Source organism: Rissa tridactyla, chromosome 1 (assembly GCF_028500815.1).
Source record: "Rissa tridactyla isolate bRisTri1 chromosome 1, bRisTri1.patW.cur.20221130, whole genome shotgun sequence".
NCBI lineage: Eukaryota > Metazoa > Chordata > Aves > Charadriiformes > Laridae > Rissa > Rissa tridactyla.
This window is the reverse complement of record NC_071466.1, coordinates 49185336-49203711: the sequence shown is the minus strand read 5'-3', so window position 1 is coordinate 49203711 and position 18376 is coordinate 49185336. Positions and strand designations below refer to the sequence as shown.

Sequence of the window (18376 nt, the reverse complement as noted above, 5' to 3'; positions counted from 1 at the left end):
GTTGCTGTGTGTCTAGTTCATTTCACTGTAGAAAGTGCATGGAACCACAAGACATACTTACTGGACGTGTGCCTTCCTGGCAGATGACTGTTCGAGTGCATTTGCACAGTGGGAGAGCTTACATTTTTCATTACAGTCATCAATGATTAAGGGTGGAGGGGAGATGGGGGCCACACGTAGACTTCCAGAACAATTAGCTTTTTTTTCTGCTCCTGTCCGAAAAGCTTGTGTGAAAGAAGGAAGCACTAAGTAGGCTGCTTGCTGAATAAATAATTCTGGTGGGAATATTAGCCCTTAGAACCATCTCTTGTTTACTTTGGCATGTAGAGTTTAATGCAAAAGGAGGCATAAAAAGTTCAAAGATAGTGTATTTGAGAAATAGCAAAATTGTTAACTAAAATACTAAAGCATGTTCAGTCAGAATTACATAACTGGGAGGAAAAATTCTGTATTTTCAGGGTTTTTTGTTGTTGTTAAATAGTGGTTCTGTCTCTTTGTATTTGCTTTTGTTGTTAATACAAAAAGAAAAAAGCTACAGACAGACCTTCAGAAACACTTCTAATGTGCATGCAGTCTGGTAGCACACAACTGATGCTATTGGAAAAACCTCAAAAATCCCATGGCAATTCTTAGAGCCAGACAATTCCTTTACCATGTCTCCACACATATCCAACATGTAGTGCGAGTGTAATTCTTTTTGATGAAAGGCACTCACATTTTCAAAGGGATTCTTTACCTGTGCTATTAAACTTAATTCTACAAAAGCATTACTTAATACCTACATGCACTTTCCTTTACAGATATGAACTACATGGAGATTCATATAATTTCTATACTCAGTCATCCCTAGAAAAAAACTTTATTTCCAGAACAGTAAGATTTGTTAAAACTGGTTTGTTATAGAAGCGCTGAAGTGACTTTACTGTGACAGCAGTTTCCATGCAATAAAAAGGAAATAAAATATGATCAATAGGTATAAAACCAGAATTATATTTTAAGTCTAAAAGATTTGTAAGTCTATAAGCGCTATGTCACACACAGTGAATAATGAAGTCTCAGACTTCAGATTTTCACTAACGGTTACTCAAGAAAACTTGTAGAAATTATATAGATCTAAATTAACACCACCTTGAATGCTTTGAGCAGCAATTGTTTCCCTCTATCAGTTTTGTTAATAAGTAATTGGTCAGGATTATCACAGAAAGAATATGGAATCTCCTTTGTGCAGTTATTTTCACTTCATATATTTTCTCTCATTGCTCTATACTAGAGACAGTGTGACTGCAGTCACATGTGAAATTTTTCATTGTGAAAATGCACTTTCTTTAGAGCTTTCATCGCCCACTTTCTACACAGATGTAGGTGTTTTAATGGTGATGATCATATTGTCTATTTCGCTGTCATCTTGGTTTCCTCCTAGTATTATGAAGCTGCCTTCCTTTGTGACACTGTGACCATATAGTTTAATTACAGTGTAATTGTTAGATGCTGTGAACATTCTGATTTTTGGAGAAGATAGTGGCTTTTGAGAAATTTATAAATAATACACTTACTTGTCACTTCAGTGCTTTTATTTGATGCAAGAGCAGTTTGACTTTGAGAACCAATAGTGCCCTTCACACTCAATAAAAGAAATCACAGAAAACAATGTCTAAAAAAGCATCTTAGACAGGAAACAGATGTGCTAGTAGTGAGTATGCTGGTATTGTTATAAATAAGCTACATAATTAATTGTTTTGTAAAACAATGGCCAAGTTGGAGTCAAGTAAAATCCTTAACAAGTAGCAATTGGAAAAAAATAAACCAGGCTATGCCTGTTGAGTTTAACTACAGTGCTTTCTATCTATTCATAATGCCATTTTATTGAAGAATGAAAGTGATGGTTATTAAGCAAAACTTCTGAAGTTGTTTGAATTTCCTGTTTTGCTAGTCATTTTTGTCTGCGCTTTGGAAGCTTCTGTTTTAGAGGATGTGATATTTTCCAGTGTGTAACTTTGTAGTAGGCTGTTTAGAAGTAGTTTCTGTCACCTTTCACACCTACTTTGATGCCACATTTTGAGCTGTCTGTCTTACTATTCTGCAAGTTCTTTTCACCTACCTTACAAATGGCTGGGTGGGGAGTTATTTACTATTCTTGCTCTATTCATTCTTCTTTTAGAAGGCATGAGATATAATTATAAGTTTTATTTATAGACGGAAGTGGAGAAAGAGGTGAGAAGGATGCCAGCAAAATCACAACCTATCCACCAGGGGCTGTCCGCTTTGACTGTGAACTGCGAGCCGTACAAGTCAGTTGTGGATTTCATCATTCAGGTAAAAACAAATAAATCAATAATAGCATAGAATTTTTGGTTTGTTTTTTTTTTTTACATGGTCATATGTGTTTTCACTGCTTTGTTTAATTTTCAATAAGGATGTACTTGGGAGTAATAAAGGTTGAAAAGGTTGCGGTATCGTTTTGTAGCCTACTACACTGTCTAACAGTGGAAAGGACTATAAGTATCATATATTGAGTTACATCAGAGCTTTTAAGCAATTTTTGAGTCATTTGAAAACATCTGCATGGCATAGCTCTAGTCCTGCATAGAGATGCTAGCTGTGATGGGCTGAGGAATCTGGTATAGATCTCCCAAGTGTTTCAGTAGGGATTGTTAACTGTGCTGCTCAGAAAGGCTAACCAGCACTGGTGCAGTAGCATGTTAATATGTGCATATGGCAGAAAAATATTCTTCCTTTTTGTTTGTTTTTCAGTGGTTTTGATGGAGAGTGGTGATGTTTACACATTTGGATATGGACAGCATGGGCAACTTGGACACGGTGATGTTAATTCCAGGTGAGCTGGTAATTAAAGCATGTGGTTGGGTACTGCTGTACTGCTGCATAAGAATTGGCTAAATTTCTGTTTCTCTGTAGCTAGCAAGTGTGAAAACTCAAGTATTGTCAAAATTAAGTTGATAAGCTCTTGTTCTGCACGTATTCCCCATAACCGTCTGGATATAGACACAGTAACAGTACTGTTGTAGTGTGTAAGTAATTTGTTTAATACACGAAGGCTTCTGTGCATAGTTATTAATGTAGCTTTGATAATTGAGTTTGAAGTGCTTCTGTCTTCAATTCTCCCTACGTATATGAGAGAATGATATTAAAATCTCCTTAAGAGATCATTATTTCTGTAAAGTACTATGTGTGCAATAATTCAAATAGTATTATGTTGTAAACCTAGATTAACCTGTTTCTGTTACACCATTGATGGTAGTTCAATTATGATAAAACATCATTTTTGTTTATTATTAATCTCCAACATTAAGTTACTAAGATTGGGTCTCAGCTGCATTTTGTAGACACTTATTTTGGATGTCAGCATCAGTGCTTTCTTTGTGGTCAATGGAAATAGAGGAGTCAACAGAGGGTGGAGAGCTATTTGACTAACCACCCACTACTTACCTACTTTCGGTGTGTGCAGTAGCTCTGTAAGCTTTATGGGCTTGATCTTCATTGACTACAGTGAGAGCATAGGTTATTAAATGTAGGTGTCTTTATTGTGAAGCTCAATCTCGTCCTTAGTATCTCTTCCTTAGTATCTTATCTACTCAATAAAGTAAAAAAATCAGTGTCCTGCCATAAAAGGAAATGTAATAATGTTCTTTGGGCACATACATATACCATATAACACATAAGACAGGGGATTTTGAATAGTAGGAATTGTTGAGGCTTTGTGTATGTCCAGTAATGCCCAGTATCCTTATATAAAAGACACACAGAGTGGAGCATCCATGACCTGTCTTCAGTTTGTCACTTCTCTTGTAGCAGTGAGATGAAAATTACTGAACATCTATTCTCCTAATCTCTTTTGGAGACTTCCAAATCATTTGTCAAGTTTCTGAAGAAATCTTCATCTTCTTAAAACTTTCATTGGATTCACTAAACAAAAGGGGGAGAGGGAAGGAAGAAAGAAACTTCACTGGAAGTGATACTTTGTATTGACTGCTGTGCCTAATGGTAGTCTCTAAACTGTTACCCTTACTCAGTTTACATTGGACTGGTGAATGCAGTCTGTGTTTCTGCCTGTGGTAGAACCATATCACGGTTAAATACTCTGTTTTTCATTCCTGGAAATTCTTGGACACTTGTTCCAAGCTTCAACTGCTTTAGTTGGCAATTCAAGTCACTATTAGAATAAGGCCAGTTTCTGTCTTAAAGACTGAAGAGGTACAAATAGCAGTGGCATTTGTACTGGTAACTTACTGTCTCCTATTTCCAACTGATGAAATCGCTTGGCTTTTCTGAAGGCATCGGAGCTATCTGCTGTATCTGTCAGAATTTCAGGCAGTGAACCCCACATCTGTTGCTTATTTAGACAGAAACTGGATGGAGACCAAATGTAGTTCCAAGTGAGATCCTAGAAGAGAACATGAAACATCCTGTGCCAAAGGATAGTGCTTGACCGGGCCTAGAAGCTGAGGAGGTACAAACGACTTGGCACTGACCTTTGTCTCATTCTACAACAGACCCTAGAGAGTATCTCAAAAAAGCCTTGAAGAAATTTGGAGTATGTCCTGTGCATGAGAACTGGCTATAGTACTATATTGCTGTTTAGCACCATCATTCAAATGATAATTTCCTCATTGATGTACTTCTTTTTCCAGCTTTAAGTAGAGATCTCTCCTCTGTCCTCACAGTAAGGGATTCAGAGAAGGAAACAGGGAATCCTTATGCAGAGTTCCACCTCAGTTGGGATGCAGTGGTGCTCAGATGGCCAGCTCCAGCCAGGTCAGTGGTATGTCAGTCATGCAGTGTGTCACATTGCCTGTATTGACCTCAGGAAGACCATCATCTTCTGAGTCCAGGAACTGATACTCAACTGTGTTTCCAGGAGAGAGAGAGGGGAGGGAAAAAAAAAAAGGAAGTAATATTTAGGCAGCCTAGCTAGTATATCTAAATATGGGGGCCCATGAAAACAAGAACTGTTAGGGAAAGTGCAGGAATTCTCATTTTCATCTGAGGGAGCCATCTTCATTGTCAGATGAAGCAATGATGGAAGTTCCTGGGCAGTGATTGATTACTTACCCTTTCAAAGACTTCTGTCTTGCAGTGTAAAGACTTAGTAGTGAGACTTTATTTTTCAAAGTTGTGAAAGTGCTTAACTTTTGAATTCTGCACAACTGTACAGACATGTCTTTCCCCTTAATTAAGGGGATTCTGTACTCCCTTATCAGACTGTAGTAAACACCAAAAATTCTTCCTTCTACTTCAGTAGGAATGAGGCATATTACATACTCTAGAAGGACTTCAGACTATGTTTTTTATGCACACAAGCAAACAAAACAGCAGATGAACAGGATGATGTGATTCTCAATAAATCGCTAATAGAACTGAAATGGTGTGGAGGAACAAGCAAAATGCACAAGGCAATGTGATTTTTTTTTTTCCTCCAGCAAAGACTTCAGCCATTCACAGATGGACCACTTAAAAATGCAAGTGATCTGGTTCCTGGGAGGCCATTTTTTCATATCAGTATGCTGGAGCCATTAACCTAGTCTGCATAGGCTTTCTGTTGTGAAATCCACAGTGGCAGATGTTAATGAGCTATTCACTGCATGAAGGATTTGTCAGTCTCTGCTTACATTCTCCTCAAATTAGATGCTAGTGGATATAAACTCAATGGAAGCAAGAAATGCTTTGCTGTATCTAGGCTTGGTGAAAAACAGCATGTTTTGTATTCAGGTAAGCAAAGGCCTGTTTGTTGCTGATGCTTCTCTCAACAAGCTGGGACTTACAACTCCAAGATCTTTCTGTTATTGTTCAAAATTTACCTGCATTTCTTATACAAACTGTTGACTTCAGCTCTGTGTTATCAAGCACATTGATCTGGCAGTCAAGCACCAGAAATGGAACAACTGAAGTAAGACAATCCTGATGTGATTTCTGCTTCCAAAGGTTCAACAATAACATGGAAGAAAACTGAGCAGACATTCCGTGGACAGTCAGCTATCTTCTATTTGAAGACAAAGCATAGAGTTTATATCCTATTAATATATTTAGAAAAAAAACCCTAACTTGTTCCGTGATGTGTGTTTGATAGGATCGTGTTTCTAGGTGTATTGTCTGATTATTTTACTTCAGCGGTGCAGTGCAGGTCTTATTTACATCTTTTCAACAAACTTCCAGTTACCTCTAAAATCTAAAAATCTCCGTTTTCTTTTTAACTCCGTACTGTCCCACTCTGACTGCCATTGGAGGCAGAAGTTGCAGAAGTTACTCCTGGTTTCCTTTTACCCACGGCACAGTACCAGCCCATGGTGAACCTGAATGTACAGCACCACGGACAGCTGCCCCGAGTGACATCTCACGGGACCTGGCAGCGAGAGGTTGGCTGGATAGGTACCATGGACAGCGATCGTCCGAACACTTAATGCAGGAGGCGTTTTCAGAGACCACATCTGCTTACAGAAATGCTTTACCCTTCAGGATGGAAGAGGGTTTCGGCGTGGACAGACAAAATACATTTGGACCTTCTGCAGGATCATGAATTAGCTGATGCGTATATATCTGCCGCTTTTCATTGAGCAGTCTTACATTTTCCCAAGTGATCTCAGGTTACTTTCCGTATATTTGAGGTTGGTCTTTTGTGATTGACCTGTGTCAAGTACCTGTACCTGTGTCATGTCCAGAAGCCAAAGAATCTGCGAATTTGACACCAATGTGTTCTTCAGCTGCATCCCAGAAGAATACTACTTGCTTTCTCCCATTCAAATGGAGAAACCCTGGTTATCAAAACTTTGTCTGAAGAGTTTTTCAGACTCTTAAGTGTCTGTGATGAGCTTTTCTGTGTTGAGTTTCAGAGTGATTGGGAAATACTGAATAGTATCACAAGTTTTAAATTCCATTTACATCAGTTGAATTGGCTTATTTTTCCAAATCTCTCCTCCTTTTATGAAGTGAAAACTATTTTTCTGTAATTTTACTTTATTTTTTGATGTCATTAAGTGTCTTAAGATTTTTTCCTGTTGAGTTCTTTAGTTGATACACTGTAGTTGCCACTCCAAAAGCTGGGTGATCTTAATAAAAGAGCTATTTAAGAGAATAACATATTACATAGCTCTACATCACTTGCTTGTCCAGTTTTGCTCTGCTGCTGCCAAGGGAATATCATACACGGCATTCAAATAACATTACTGATAGAGTCAGTTGGGAAAACAGAAAGATAAATAATTTTGGTGATAATAGCTTTGCTTTTATGGATCAGAGAGATGAAACATTCACTCTTTTTTTTTTTTTTTTTTTTACAAGGATTGGTAATTCTGTGCCTTCAGCTATCATAATTTTGAGGGAGAGAAAAAAAAATTAATAAAAGTATTTCCCTTTAACAGCAATGCTTTTGGATTAGTTCTTAACTATGTTTTTGTTTCTGCTTCAGTGCCTTTTTAGCTTCCTTAAAGTTAATGAGAGGGAAATGTAATGTTTCTTCTGTTTTTAAAATGTTTCATCATGGCTGCTGCTAATCTTTGCTCTGTACGTCTGTGTATAATGTTACCGATGTCCAAACCCATGTGCCTATAGACCAACAAAATATTCTAAATTCATAAATGTTGTGTATCCTCTACCAAATTTTATGCTGCCCTTCAGTTTCTCCATCTCTACTAGAATCACCCACTGGAAGCCACATTCACCACGAAGGAGCAATTTCTTTCTGTAGTACCTGTGTTTCCCCTCCTTCAGGTCATCAACCTATCTTCATGCTGCATTCCTCTGTTCCACATTTCCATATGTTCATATCTTTTTAGCTACCCTTTCCCTACTGAACACACGATGCCTCCCCTTTCTCCTACTTTCTCAACTTCTGTTTTACCTCCAATTCAGCCAAAATCAGAACATGCAGATAATCCAACTTTTTGCACATCAGTTGCTAAACCATCGCTAGGAAACTGTGGGCTGACACTTTTTTTTTTTTTATTCCAGCATAAGACAACCTGTTCTGATTTTAGCCTAACCTACTTTTGAAAGTGCGTGTTTAAAATAAGTTTAAATAGTGCTGCTGTTCTCTGGGGTCAGAGTTCCACAACATAGAGTTATCTGGGAATATCTTGTTCTTCTAATTCACAGTCTTTCTAAGTTCACAATAAATTTTAAGTCTAGGTAGACATTCATTATGGGATTCAAAGTCTGATACAGTTCATGTAGGCTCCTGTTCACTTTGGGATTGAGATAAAAATTTTAGTTTTAGTATCTCGTACTTCTTTCTTTTTGTCTTTTCTGCTATTTTTATTCTAAGTTATCACTTCAAGTTTTCTTTCTTTGCTTCTTGATCACCCTATTAGGTTTCTTTCCCCTTCATTTTTACTGGAGTGGGAAATTTATTTTCTTATACCTGTTCGTATTTGGGAGGCACATGGATTAGATTCTTTAAGATCTTTCTGGGAAACAGTTTGGAGAGGTTTGTTCTTTCTTGAGTCTGTGAGTTTGATGGAGAGCAGTTTTTTAATGCCTTATTCTCCATTAGAAGGTTCATGGAGGTGGGTAGACCTTCGCTTTTATAATTCCGTAGACGGTGACCTCAGGAGGGCCATATCAATGTTGCTTCTGGTAATTGTACTAGGGTACCAACCACATAAGGCTTTGATTGCTTCATAATGTAAACAGGTTTTTTAAGTGCTTTACCAGTGTCTTCAGCATTTATTTTTTTTTACTACTATAGTTCATTGCAATGTATTTTGTATCCATATGTATATATATGCATGTATTTATTAGTGTAACTGCAGTAATGTTAATGTAATCTTACAATTATCTATTAAATTAACCATTTTTATTCTACGCTAATTTATGAGTTTAACTGAAGAGAGGTTAGTTCATCTAGTTCCCTGTAACAAGAGGGCATAAACTTCACTATCTGGTACAGTCTTTCAAACCTCTATTCATTTAATATGTAAGATGTTGCTTGACTCAGATTCCATATAGCACGTGAATATAGTGAATGCATTTCACAGTGATTGAAATCCTTATAATACTGATGTACGTGTTAACTGTTGCGTAAGCGTGCATTGATACAAAATTAATTTATTTTGATATAGGGGATGTCCCACCTTGGTGCAAGCATTACCAGGTCCTAGTACACAAGTTACTGCTGGGAGCAACCATACAGCTATTCTCTTAATGGATGGCCAGGTTTTCACATTTGGAAGTTTCTCAGTAAGGAAGTAATAACATTTACTTATGGGAATAAGCTAGTAGTTAATGTATTGTTCAAATACCTTTCAAAACTGCTTATACTTGCTCTTACAGAACTACTAGTGACTTCTGCATGTCTTTTGGGTCTGTTATGTTTAAAAATGTGTCCTTCTGATATTGTTGTGGTTAGAAAAGCGTGATGCCAGGAATTCTTGGTGGTTTTTGTATTTTAATGAAGGTGGTGGTTTAAAACTGTGTTATTTTATAAGATGGATTATCCATCATGGAGAGTTGGAGTTGCATTTAAAAATTAAAAGTTCATTCAAAAACCCAACTGAATAGGGAGGAGAATATCTGTCAATAACTTGTTCCTTGTATTTAAATGTGTAACGCTTCACTTAAAGTAGCCATTGCTTTTTGAAGGTAATTTTGCGGCAAGCTCTCTCTTCCAGATTACTGATTTTGTATATTGAAACTACTGAACTTGTTCGTCTTTGAGACTTACTGTTATTTAGTAACTCTTGCTTTCTCTTTATAGAAAGGTCAGCTTGGTAGACCAATTCTGGATATGCCCTACTGGAATGCAAAACCAGCACCTATGCCTAATATAGGCTCTAAATATGGACGCAAAGCAACATGGATTGGAGCGAGTGGAGACCAGACTTTTCTCCGGATCGATGAAGCTCTCATTAATTCTCATGTGCTTGCTACATCAGAGATATTTGCAAGCAGGCATATAATAGGCAAGACCTCTTCTATAATATTTCACGTGCTTATAGAAGTATTGGAGAAAAAATAGCTTCAGTCATGCAAACAATAGAGGAGCAACAAGTCAAAAATGTGAATAGAGGAAATTAAAATATTTTGACTTTCTAGTTATACTGCACATGGTGATCCTAGCTCCTTTAGAAGTTAATTTTATCCAAAAAGGGAATGTAAAAGTCTAAACTGTTCTTGCACTTAAAACTATGGTTTATTTTTCGCTCTAGCAGTATATCTGTTCTTCCCTACTACATTAATGCTTCATGCATGCAAAATGCCATGTAATGAGTGGAGTCTTCATGGTTTTCTGCTCTTTTTGCTCTCTGATCTAGGTTTGGTACCAGCTTCAATATCAGAACCTCCTCCTTTTAAGTGTCTTCTGATAAACAAAGTAGATGGCAGTTGCAAAACATTCAATGATTCTGAGCAGGAAGACCTACAAGGTTCTGGTGTGTGTCTGGATCCTGTCTATGATGTTATTTGGAGGCAAGTGTGGATTATAGCTATTAAGGTCATAGTATGGAAATCCTGTTCAAAATATTTTGGGAGGCTGGAGATTTGATTACGCTCATTTCCTTAGTAAATGAAAAACAATGTTTAGACTTCCTTGGAACTTTTTTCATCTATTTCATGATCTTTTCAGGTAAACCCAAAACAAACATCTTCTCTTGCCCAGACTTTTTTGATTCCTTTTCATTTTTGTATCATTCTCATTCCAGTCTCATGACATTCAGGGGACTCTAACCTATACTATTTATTTACTGCTTTTATTCTTCATTTGCTTTCCTCCATCTACTTAACGTTTCAATGAATAATTTTCTTGCCTTACCCGGCTTCCACAACCATCATCCTTCTCTCAGGTATTAGTGGTTAAGACTTAAATAGGAGAAGGGGTGGACAAATAGTATTCTCAGTTCTGACATTTTGGGAGGTCAAAATAAAGATACTTATTTAGGTGGCATAGACATTCAAATTACAGTTGTACTTATTTCACAGCCTTTGGGGTGGTTGCTTTCAGTGGAGTCTTTGAGCAGGTGTATATCATAAGCCCTTGTTCCAAAACAGAATCACAACATCCAATTCTTCTATAATGATTTGGGAGAGAAATTTGAACTGTCATCTGAATGCAAGTGATGGATGATGTTTAAACTGTTTGAAGACTCAGACAAAACAAGAATAATCACTTACAGTTAGAATAAAGCAGGGAACCAGCTAGTCCTGCATTCACCTTGGAAAGACAGTATCATGTAAGATCATATTGCTAAAAGATCATTGTGTCCATAGATTGCTTGCATCCTACTTTGGATGTCTTCATCCAAAATTGAGATTCAAGAACTTAATAGCCTCTTAGCAAACATGCATGCTTCAATGTTAAGCATGTTCGTTTATGACATCTGAAGTTCCTTGGATGGCTGTACTTCTGCTTTATGCACATCCCCAGGATTGTTTGAATCTCATTAGCTAGGTACCACTTCTTACTTAAATCATGCTGAGATTTGAAACAAGGAAGAGTAGTACCTACATCCCTTAAAGCTCTCAGTCATGATATTACCAGCATGATTAAACATACTGAAAGACTCGATTTATGAAAAATGCAGTTATCAATGGCCATGGGAAAGCAGCAAGTTTCAAAAAGGTGATGACACTCAACTTGATGTAGCACACTAAAATGGTTATTCAGCTTGAGGAAGTTCAAAGTCACATGTTGAAGATATTATTATGGGTAAACATGGGTTGAGGTGTTTTATTGTCTTGCAAAATTTTGGGGACTGTAGAACTAAATCTAGAGCTTAAATACTTAACTGAAGAATAGATTCTTGGAGTCTGTGCAAATTTATTTCTGTTATATCCCATTCTTGTTTAATTGAAAATACTGAAACAGTCTAAAGGAGAGACATGTTAAAGAATATGCCTATTAGTAGTGAAATATTTGGTATATTAATTATTATTCCTATGTATTTTTATTCATGCCCATTTAAATGAAGGGGGTAGTTCATCTGTACAGAGAGACAGCGTTCCCGATTACATAGATTTTAAAGATTTTCTTCACAGCTTTGTGACTTTTTCAGGTAGCAGTGAAATTCAAGCAGTTAAAATAATGTTGTGTGTGTGTATAAACTTGCACATTCCTGATTCATTGAAATCCTGAATACATAATTGTGTCCTATAATATTTTTAGTTAAAACTTTCTTTCTCTGTTAGTTAGGCCATCTTAGCCCCCTTTGGATTTTTAGAACAGTGAAAGTTCCTTTTGTGCTTATTCAGAACACTCCCATAGGCCTATGTCTTCTAACTGTTTCTTCCTTTTATATAGTTATATCAAAGACTTCATTTTTTTCATTTTCTTTTTCTCCATGTTAATCTGTAGTGTAAAAAGTCTTTGTATTCCCTTGTTTATGCTGCCCTTTTCTATAATCCCTTAAAAACTCATAAGGTGATGTTATCCATTTAAAAAAGCCCAAACAAAATATGTTGGATTTCTCAAGATCTTTTTATTCTTATTTGAAGGTGAGTAACCCTTTTACTTTCACTTGGCATCTTTGTCATTTCTGAGCACATCTGCCATTATATCTAGTACTTTGCTAGTTACTTCATGCTTCTTAATAGATTATACCATTTTAATATTTATTATCCTTGAAAAGTGTCCAACATTTTCTGAAATTTGTAAACCCATAATATGACTGTTTGACTTGAAGTACAGTAAGAATGTTTTTGTGTCTTTCCATTTGCTAGCATGTGAAGTTTATATGTGTTTGGTGTAATTATGTTCAATTTTAAGAGTTTGTACTAGCAGATCTACAATTTATATAAAATAGCTTATAAAATTTAATTATCAGTGAGATTTTTGTGGTTTTTTAGTAGGTGAAAGGTGTTTTTTTTACTCTGTTTTGTCTTGCTCTAGGTTTCGACCAAATGCTAGGGAACTGTGGAGTTACAATGCCGTAGTTGCCGATTCCAGACTTCCCTCAGCTCCAGACATGCAATCCCGGTGTAGCATTTTGAGTCCGGAACTTGCTCTGCCAACAGGTTCCAAAGCTCTAACCACCAGATCTCATGCAGCTTTGCACATTCTAGGTATACATTTATAGTTGATGAGTCAGAAGTTTAGACGAAATAAAGAAACATTACTTAATGTATAAATGAATTGTAATCTAACAGCTTTCTGACTTTTTTGAGTTAAAATTTTAGTTTGTAATCTTTCACCATTGCTCTTAACACTTATCATCTGGCTGACATGCATTAATTTTAATCAAAATAGTTATCTTCTGCCATCTTAATGATGCTAGAGGATTTTAGGGTTCTGATGGAACCTGCTACTGGAGGTCAGCATAATAAAATACAAGATCTTTCTAGATGATCTTTTTGGACAGTCTGCAGAATAAAGTTAGTACTGTTAAGTTAACCTGGAGTCTCCAAAAGACAGGAAAAAAAGTGCTCTTAAGTAAGCTGTTTTTATTTTAGGGTAAATGCAATATCTAAAATAAGAATTTAACTCTTTGCAGTTTTGTATAATGGGACACTAAGAGTAATATGGCTTTCTTTTGTAGTCTAAAAAGTCTACCAAAACAAAAAATAATCCCACTGTGTTTACGTATAAACTAGCCATATGCAACCTACCCAATGCTTCAAAGCACAGCTTTGGAAGTTCTTTTGGCTCGCTTGCTCACTGATTGTGATGAGTGGTCAGCTCATTGTCCTGCTCCCTTCATTGTGTATTAGAGATGTGATAAATTTTAACTTGAACAGTACTTTTTTGTGTCTGAGTCAAAGTAAGGCACGTTAGATACCCACGTATATGAAACAAAATGCCTTTTTTTGAAGGCTTTCAAATCTGCCCATAATCTGGTTGCTACTTCAACTCTTTTTTGGTAATATGTGAAATGTAAAAAGGAAAAAAGAAAAGTGTTGCTGGCAATTTATTTACCATTGGAAAAGTTGCCAGGTAGATTTAATCACATTTGTTGGTCATTCTGAAAATGAATAAATTTAATGAAATCGATCTTCGGTAGCAAACCTTGATATTCTACAGTAGTGACTCCAGACCTAATCAAAACCATAATGTTATTTGGTAGCATATGTGTGGTTTAGGGACAAAACAATTAGGTTGCTTTGATCTTGTTAACTAGTATTCATTTCCATTTCACTGATTATAATCAACAGTAAGAAATTTTGAGTTCTTTTTGATTTTGCTTTCTTTTAGGTTGTCTTGATACTTTGGCTGCTATGCAGGACTTAAAAATGGGTGTAGCAAATACAGAAGAGGAGACTCAAGCAGTAATGAAAGTTTATTCTAAAGAAGACTATAGTGTTGTTAACAGATTTGAAAGTACGTACACAGTAAAATTTTATAGCACAAGCCAATCAGGCTTGCAGAATGAAAGGCTAAGATAGATGAACTGTACTTGTTGGGGTTTTTTTCTGCAGGTCATGGAGGAGGCTGGGGTTATTCAGCCCACTCAGTAGAAGCTATCCGTTTCTGTGCTGATACGGATATTTTGTTAGGTGGTCTTGGTCTTTTTGGAGGAAGGGGTGAATACACTGCTAAAATAAAGGTAAGTTTTTTGGTTTTGTTTTAAACAATATTATGTCTCAAAATCAGAACTTTAGAAATGCCACCTAAAACCGTGATTAATTGTAGCTCTTGAGTAGTTTACTGTATATTAAAAGCATTAGTAGTAGAACTAGAAGGCGGCTTCTCAGTGGGAAGTAATGAACCTCATGCAGGTAAGGTGGGTGAAGTAGAGATCTGAGAATTACTATTCTTATTACTATTACTATTGTCAAGAATTGGCCCATTCTTACCTTCACTAAATGCTATGCCATCTTACAGGTGTCCTGAACAGATGTGGTAATGGGTCAAATGGCTCTGTGATCTATTTACACAAAGCTCAGAGGTCCACCTGCAGAAAATTGGTGTCGTGGGCTTCAAGTTAGAATCACATCCTATGTCAGTACTGTTTCTCAAAAACAGAAAAAGAGTGCTTATCAGTAGCTAGAATTCCTTTGGTACCAGCTGAGTACCACTTCCCACTGTCCTTCTGTCCTTCCCACTGCTTCCCACTGTCCCTACCACTTCTTACTCAGACTGCTTTCTGGACAGCTTCTCAGCTGGGATTCTTCAACTGAGTGTGAATGGCACCAAGCGTACTTAACTCTGCTTTGTGCCAAGCGTAAGGATGGTTAGAGCTGGAGAAAATAAATATACAAACCTGGCTTTGCATAAAAAAAGCTCACATAAACACACAGCGTGATAAAAGAGCTCTGATTTCTGATAAGTAACTTCTGTTCCTGCATTTAATAAGGATTTTGGAAACTCCCCAAAAGAGATTGTAAAGGAAGGATATAATATCTGTCTGAGATTTATATTCGCTGTGTATATTGAGAATATTTTATTGTTGTTACTTGTCATTTAGTGGGTTATTGAGTTTTCTTCTACTATTTTCAGATTACTAGGTATTAAGGTTTGTTTTAGGGAGATGTATGGCAGATTCTTAGCAGTAACATTTGTATAAGACAACAGGAGATCCAAAAATAAGTAGTTGTACTTTATTCCAGTTTAACACAATGACTGAGAATTGCAAATGATTAAGGAAAGCCAAGAAACTTAACAAAAAAAAAAAAAGCATGACTAATGTTTAAATATTAAAGGCAGGAACCATATGAAAGTACTCTAGTATTATTTTTTCAATTTGTTTCTGGTTGTCTGGGATTAGATGATAGCCAAGATAAGATTCACTAGTCCTACCACTGATAAACTGTGTATTAACTAGATATTTGCAAGAGCAATCATAGACATGTATTGTGGTCCGCTTTCAAACTCATCCAGCTGTAGAAATTATTTTTGAATGAGTAAGAAACCCAATTTCTTTTGAGAAAGGTATCATCTTTTGTCCTAGTCACCAACTGTTTATGACACTATTGACTAGCTCTGCTGAACATTCAAACTGTCCCTTTCCGGAGAAGTTAAGTATATCTTCAGCGCATTTCAATCTGTGACAGAAAGCCTGCACTTTCACCCAAGCTTTGCCTTTTTTGGATGCTCTGCATTTGACTTGCCCGCAAGATTTAGGGCATTTCTCCACTTTAAAATATATCTGGTCGTAAGGCTGGGAGATCAGTTTCGATTGCTATTTTTTTAACAGTTAATGATATAACAAAATCCTGACTTCCGTATGGGAATTTACCTGTCAGTGATAGTAACTAGCAATTACTTTCGGGAAGGAGAAAGAATAGTAGTAGGCAGTTTCCAGAATGTCAGACATGAAAAAGTGGTATTATTAGGTTTTTAGCAGCTAAGATGTAATTTTACCTTTTTTCTTACTCCACCAGTTGTTTGAATTGGGTCCAGATGGGGGAGACCATGAGACTGATGGAGACCTTCTTGCTGAAACGGATGTCTTAGCATATGACTGTGCTGCTAGGTAAGATGTTTTCCTTACCTACTTCTTGATCTTTATTTTTACTTTTTTCTTACTCATTTTAAAATCACTTTAAATATCAACAGAGGTGATCTACATCATTAGAAGTTAGTAGCAAGTGATGTAAAACTTACACTCAAACAAAGTTGAGTAAAGTAGTAAAACACCAAATACCTCACCAAGCCAATTTAAAAGAATCGTCATCTCAACGCTTGCTCTTGTATAAATCAAAGTCAAATCCCATATTCCTGTGATGAGAAGACAAGACAAAATGTTGCATCAGCTCTTTTGAATACTTCTATCAAAAGGATGCAGTCTAGCGCAAATGGGTATTTGTATTAAACAACTCATCGTTAAATTTACTGCAATATGAAATTATCATAACCGAAAGAAGGGTTATTGTGCTTCAGCTCATCAGAATACAAGAAGTTATTGCTTGAAAGATTTTGTGCATATGGATGTGGTTAACCATGTTTTAACTGCTTTTTCATTCCCTGTTATGAAATAATTTAACATTCAAATAATCCATGACTAATTCTTTTGGGTTTAATTCTAATGTGACAATACCTCTAAATATATATTCTATTACTTTCTTAAATAGTCATGTATAATTCCTAAGAATTTATTTGTAAACTCTTGCCAGTTACAAAAATTTTCTAACATTTAATTAAAAAAATATAATCAGTACCTTATAATTAATATTTTACTTGCAGTATTAAATATAATTTGGTTTGTGTGTGTTAATTTGATTTAATCTCTTCTTACTCTGTTTGGCATTTGGTATCTAATTGTTTCAAAATGCAAGATCAAGCTAGACTTAAGCATTTGTAGGTCCTTCTGAATTAGATTTCTTTTTTTTAATTACTACAGTATTTTTCAGTGAAATATTTTTAAATTTTCAATATAAATAGATCCTTGATTAATAACTTAATTCCATTAATTTTCCATTTTCTTTTGTAAGCAGGGTGTAATTCGTTAAAGAATAATCTAAAAACTAATTCACATACATCTCTTCCAAAATTTATTTCTCCCAGAGAGAAGTACGCGATGATGTTTGATGAACCAGTACTTCTACAAGCTGGCTGGTGGTACGTAGCCTGGGCGAGAGTGTCAGGACCTAGCAGTGATTGTGGATCTCATGGACAGGCCTCTATTACTACAGATGATGGGTATATTTTTTTTGTCTGTTTTTTTTTAAGGCAAAAGAAGAGATCTAATACTACTTTAATAATAATTGGGTTATTTCTCTTTCAGTGTTGTATTTCAGTTTAAAAGTTCCAAGAAATCAAATAATGGTACAGATGTTAATGCAGGGCAGATCCCGCAGTTACTATACAGGTAATATTTTGACCTCTGTTTTGAACAATTTATTGGCATGTTTTTAAACAGAAGCCCTGTTAAAGTAAGCGTACGCTTCATGAAAATGTTGTATTGAGCTAAGGAAATCAGTATCTGAAAATTTCAGGGAAAACATATTGCTTAGTGTCTTTGAGAAAAGTAATAAATCCATTATACCAACATTTCTTTCTTTGCAGTTTTTCTCACAGTCATTCTTCATATATTATGTTCTGAGACTTTCATTTAGTTCTGTAGAGCCTCATGATTTCATCTAATGTGCTTCAATTTTTTTGCTAGTTGGGAAGTATTCTATTTAGTAGGCCTCAGTTTAGGAGCAATATACTATCAAGCAAGTGATTTTAATGAGAAAAAGGCCACAAAACAAAACAAAACCAAACAACAAATTGTGCTTTAGAGTAAGTTACCATAAATTTATTATTCCCATGACAAATGTTATGTAACTGTCTTTTTAAAAGCAAGAATTCTTTCACTTATTGCTAATATATTTTTCAGACTTCCTCAGATACATACAAGACCTAATTTTTATAATTTATGTATATATATACTCCTCCCTGCCCCCATGTTGATTCTGAAATCATCTCAGTTCTCTTGCTGTGTCCTTTCTAAGCATGTCCTTTTCAGAGTCCCTTATCAGAACAGCCCGCTCTTGCCGGTAAGCTTTGTGTCCATAG

General features: G+C 36.0%; 1 protein-coding gene across 17 annotated transcripts in view; it reads left to right on the top strand.

Moving 5' to 3' along the window:
* The window catches only part of MYCBP2 (MYC binding protein 2), a 200961-nt gene that overhangs the window by 78311 nt on the left and 104274 nt on the right, over nucleotides 1–18376 (top strand). For 16 of the 17 annotated variants that reach the window (XM_054209207.1, XM_054209561.1, XM_054210085.1 and 13 more), the window contains 11 exons: nucleotides 2194–2313; nucleotides 2752–2833; nucleotides 9069–9186; nucleotides 9704–9908; nucleotides 10260–10413; nucleotides 12830–13002; nucleotides 14129–14254; nucleotides 14353–14480; nucleotides 16258–16349; nucleotides 17381–17515; nucleotides 17601–17684. In XM_054209207.1, coding sequence (XP_054065182.1) covers nucleotides 2194–2313; nucleotides 2752–2833; nucleotides 9069–9186; nucleotides 9704–9908; nucleotides 10260–10413; nucleotides 12830–13002; nucleotides 14129–14254; nucleotides 14353–14480; nucleotides 16258–16349; nucleotides 17381–17515; nucleotides 17601–17684 — 1417 coding nt within the window. Of the gene's footprint in view, nucleotides 1–2193; nucleotides 2314–2751; nucleotides 2834–4751; nucleotides 4771–9068; nucleotides 9187–9703; nucleotides 9909–10259; nucleotides 10414–12829; nucleotides 13003–14128; nucleotides 14255–14352; nucleotides 14481–16257; nucleotides 16350–17380; nucleotides 17516–17600; nucleotides 17685–18376 lie in introns of those variants that run through there. The other variant, XM_054210001.1, reaches the window with a different exon arrangement.